The sequence below is a fragment of the Cucurbita moschata genome, unplaced genomic scaffold (genome assembly GCF_002738365.1).
Source record: "Cucurbita moschata cultivar Rifu unplaced genomic scaffold, Cmos_1.0 Cmo_Scf00022, whole genome shotgun sequence".
NCBI classification, from domain to species: domain Eukaryota; kingdom Viridiplantae; phylum Streptophyta; class Magnoliopsida; order Cucurbitales; family Cucurbitaceae; genus Cucurbita; species Cucurbita moschata.
In genome coordinates this window covers 3,233,451-3,238,100 of record NW_019268538.1, presented here as the reverse complement: position 1 = coordinate 3,238,100, position 4,650 = coordinate 3,233,451, and the positions used below count along the sequence as shown (strand labels likewise).

Genomic DNA, 4,650 nt, shown 5'->3' with positions numbered 1-4,650 from the left:
TTTTTTTTTTTTTTTTTTTTTTTTTTTTTTTTTTTTTTTTTTTTTTTTTTTTTTTTTGTATGTACAGAAGAACAAACAACAAAGATTTCCCCTCCATCAAACTCAACCATCTCCATCTCTTTCCCTCTTTTTCTCTCTCTCTTTTTTTTTTCGATGTCCATTGAAAAGCAGAAAAATCAACAAAAGAAAATCAAATCTCCAGAAGCTACAAACCAGCGCTGAGAAGCGTCGAGGATGAAGAAGAATCAGTGTGGAGTGCTTCGAAGAGTTCCGAATCCTCCCAAGCCCTATCGTCAAAATTACAACCACCAGTCCGCAAATCGGGCGGAATGAACACCGTCCGGCACAGCGGGCAGGTCCTCTGACCATAACCGATCCACCGATCGAGGCATCCGCGGTGGAAGATGTGGCGACAGTTCGCGAGGCGGCGGATCTCGTCGTCGGTCTCGAACTCGTAGAGACAAACAGCGCAGCTCTCCGGCGGATCCAGAAGTTCAGAGAATCTGACGACAGGAAGAATCTCACGGAGAACAGCAGCGGAAAGAGGATCGAGGTCCGTCAATGGTCCCGTCGGAAAAGAATCAGAATGATTAGACCAAGGAATGTCCGGTTCGAGAAAATCCTGGAGCCCTAGAAGGCAAAATAAGAGGGAGATGAGCTTCCTGAGGAAGCCGAGTAAGGAGAGTACGTGGATGAAGAGCTTCGGGAGAAGCAGCTCAGTGTAGCTTGCAGGGAAGCCCATGGCGGAAATGGTAACAGACCCAGAAGAGAGAGAAAGAAGTAGATGAGAGATGATTAATGGAATTATGCCAATTCTTATTTATAGACCAACCTTATATATAACACTATTTTTTATAAATAAAAAAAAACAAAATATAATTCTTTATCCCTTTTATTATTTTTTAGTCTCTAAATTAAATTAAATTAAATAAACATTTAAACTATATATTATATATTCTTTTAAATATTTAATGAAAAAAAAAATGTTGAATTTTCTTTCACTCTTGGAATGACCACTCAAGAAATAATGTGTACAATCTATGAAGAGAGTATGGGCCCTAAGAGATAAATAAATAAATAAATAAATAAATAAATAAATAAAGAGATGGTGATGGCGTTGAAAAGAAAAGTAGTGTAGTGTTAAGGGTAGCCCCACACACCATCATCTAAGTAGTGTAGGGGCACTTATTGAATTAATATATCAATTTCAAAACTATGTATTATATTATTATTTTCTTTCAAACTATACACTAATATTTTACCAAATATTTCGACATTTTATCCATATTATTGACATAAAAATTTTGGATAGAAAACAATACATGTATATTTGGGCAAACCAAATGTATAATGAAAAAATAAATAGGAATTAATGTGTTGTAATTTAATAATTATGGAAAAGGGCGATGAAAGTGGATGTTTTAGGGTACCCTAGCAAAGGGCATCATCCCTTATACTGCCAAACCCTCTCTGACATTTGTGTCTAATATGGCCACGGCATTGGCTGCCCTACCCAATTAACATATTGCATCCCACATCTCCTTTTTACTTTCCATTCATATACATTCCATTCTCTCTCTCTTTCTCTCCCTAATAAATGCATTTCGAAAATCACTAGAAAATTCAAAAAGAACAAGTGAAAGCGGATAATATATACTATCAGTGGGATTGGGCTGTTATAAATAATATCAGAGTCGACACTGGACAATGTGTTAGCGAGGATGTTGGGTACCAAAGGAGGTGGATTGTGAGTTCTTACATCGGGCAAAGTGCTAGCAAGGACGTTGGGTTCCCAAGGAGGTGGATTGTGAGATCTTACATCGGACAGTGTGCTAGCAAGGACGTTAGGTACCCAAGGAGGTGGATTGTGAGATCTTACATCGGACAGAGTGCTAGCGAGGACGTTGGGTACCCAAGGAGGTGGATTGTGAGATCTCACATCGAGCAGTGTGCTAGCGAGGACGTTGGGTACCCAAGAAGGTGGATTGTGAGATCTTACATCGGACGTTGGGTACCTAAGGAGGTGGATTGTAAGATCTCACATTGGGCAGTGTGCTAGCGAGGACGTTGGGTACCCAAAGAGGTGGATTGTGAGATCTTACATCAGGCAGTGTGCTAGCGAGGACGTTGGGTACCCAAGGAAGTGGATTATAAGATCTCACATCAGGTAGTGTGCTAGCGAGGATGTTGGGTACCCAAGAAGGTGGATTATAAGATCTCACATCGGTTCAAGAGGGGAATGAAGCATACCTTAGAAGGGTGTAGAAACTTCTCCGTAATAGACGCGTTATGAAAACTTTAAGAGGAAGCGCGAGAGAGAAACTCAAATAGGAAAATATCTACTGGTGGTGCTAGTGGTGGGTTTTGGATGTTACCGAAACAAAATTAGGCCATCACTCCTAACAAATAGGACATTGCTATTACATTGACCCACCCCACCCGACCTATATAAGTTTAAATGATTTCATGTGATTAGAGCGCTATTAGGTACATACATATCATAACGTGTAGGCCACCTAAATCCAATTGTATTACATCAATATTTGTTGCTATTCATTTAAATTTAAATATCAAAACTAACCATCACAATAAAGCTTATAAATATTTTATTATCAATATTTGTAACGTTATATATATGTATATATATATATATATAATTGATACACGTAGACGACAGCTTGAGTACAAAGGGGAGTGGATGCCAATACACAACAACAGCAACAAAGATTCAGTTTCATCAAAGTTAAAAGGAAAATGACATTAAAGTCCACAAAAATAAAAATAAAAAATAATTATTTTTTAAAACACGATTAATTATCATTTTATTAATGACAAAAGCATATAAATGTGGTCTGATTATTATTTATTATTTATTATTTATTGTCAGTAGGTGTCTAAATATTACAGCAATGCAATGTCTGAAGCATAGCATAAGACAAACAAAAACACCCATACATCTTTTATAAGGTTGGTTTTAATTTATACACTTGTGGCTCACTCTGTTCCACATTTACAGTCTAGAGTGACGAGGATACCACATGCTTCCCTCCCTCCCTCACGCCCTTCTGATCAATACTGTAACAGTTCAAATTTATCGCTAGTAAATAATGTTCTATTTAAACTTTCATTTCAAGATATTTAAACATGTCTGTTGAAGATAAACGTAAATAAAAGTGTGACAATAGATTAAAATATAATGTAAAAGGGATGATGGTAGTTGCAGAGACACAGTCGCCTACTGGTGAAGAGGGGTGGGTCAACTTGGCACGTGGGTTGTCTCCTCTATGTTTCCTCTCCTTCCTTTCTAATAATAACAAATTCATTATTATTATTATTGTCCTTCTCACTCTATTATTATTTTTATATATATATTTCAAATCAACTAATAATAATTACCATTTTCCTTTTTTTTTCTTTGTTTCTAATTACAGATTTAGTAAATAAAATTTAATTTATTTGATTTTAATGCTGCAAAATGATATATATAAAATAAAAATTTTAAATAGTTTATAATAATTTTAAGTTATTGTATTCATTCAATCATATTTTTAGAAACAATTAAGAGTAATAATATTAAAGAATATTCCAAATTCTTTTTAATCTGATGAAGAACAAATGGGCTCAAGTAATGGACCAGGCCCAACTAAGCTCTTCAATCTCTCAATAAAATATTTATATATATAGTTTAAAATAAAAGAATTAAAGAAAATACTTAAATAAGAACAATTTCAAAAGATATTTATTGGGTTGACTATGTCATTTAAGTAGTGTTAAATTCTTTACCTACCACTCCTACAGGCATTTAAATCATTGGCATGCTTTATTTATTTACATATATTTTCTTATATTAAAATTATTATTCTAATTCACTCGAGACATCTTGTATGAACTTATATATCTGAACTATGCTTAAATTGAGTAATTTAATTCAAAGAAAACGAAATAAAATGAAAGAAAGGTAAGAAGTTATAAAAAGAATGGAAAGAAAATTAATTTAAGCTGCGAAAATTAAATATTTCGTGTTTATAATTGAAGCTGCGAAAATTAATTTATTAAATAAAATATCAATTATTATCTTAAAAAAAATGCGTATTTTAATCTTATACTCCGATAAGTATTGTTGAATTTGATAATAATAAAAATAAAAACAAACAACATTCTTGATCGATACGAAAAATACTGAAAATGTTTTTTTTTTTTTTTAATAAAGTGGATTGATTGAAGTAAAAATTCAAAATAGAGTGTTTAATCTTTTGTTTTCAAACTTATTTTCTCCCAATTTTTCAAAATTTTCGTAGCTATCAAATCAAATGAGAAATAGTCAAATCTTTTTTTCTTTTTAAAGCAATGGTGTCAAATTATTCAAACAACTCATCACTATGATTATTTATTTGATTTTAAATAAATTAAACTTTATTTAAATAGTAGGTTGGTATTGATCATTAACAAGCGAAATACTTTTTAATTCTTTTTAATTTTTTAAACCAACTTTCAATTTTTAAATACTGTATTAACTTTTTTTTGTTTACTTGTTGTGTTTTCTATATTGACTATTTATTTATTTATTCATTAAATATTATTCTAAATAAATACAACTATATATAAAAAAAAAAAAAAAAAAAAAACAATTGTTTTTAAATTTTTAATTGT

The 4,650-nt window shown here is 32.4% G+C and overlaps 1 protein-coding gene across 1 annotated transcript; it reads right to left on the bottom strand.

Moving 5' to 3' along the window:
- Positions 1-59: 59 nt before the first annotated feature.
- Positions 60-820, bottom strand: LOC111459775 (E3 ubiquitin-protein ligase RHA1B-like). Its single transcript, XM_023102826.1, has one exon. The coding sequence runs from the start codon at positions 740-742 to the stop codon at positions 206-208; it is 537 nt and encodes a 178-aa protein (XP_022958594.1). The 5' UTR covers positions 743-820; the 3' UTR covers positions 60-205.
- Positions 821-4,650: the final 3,830 nt, after the last annotated feature.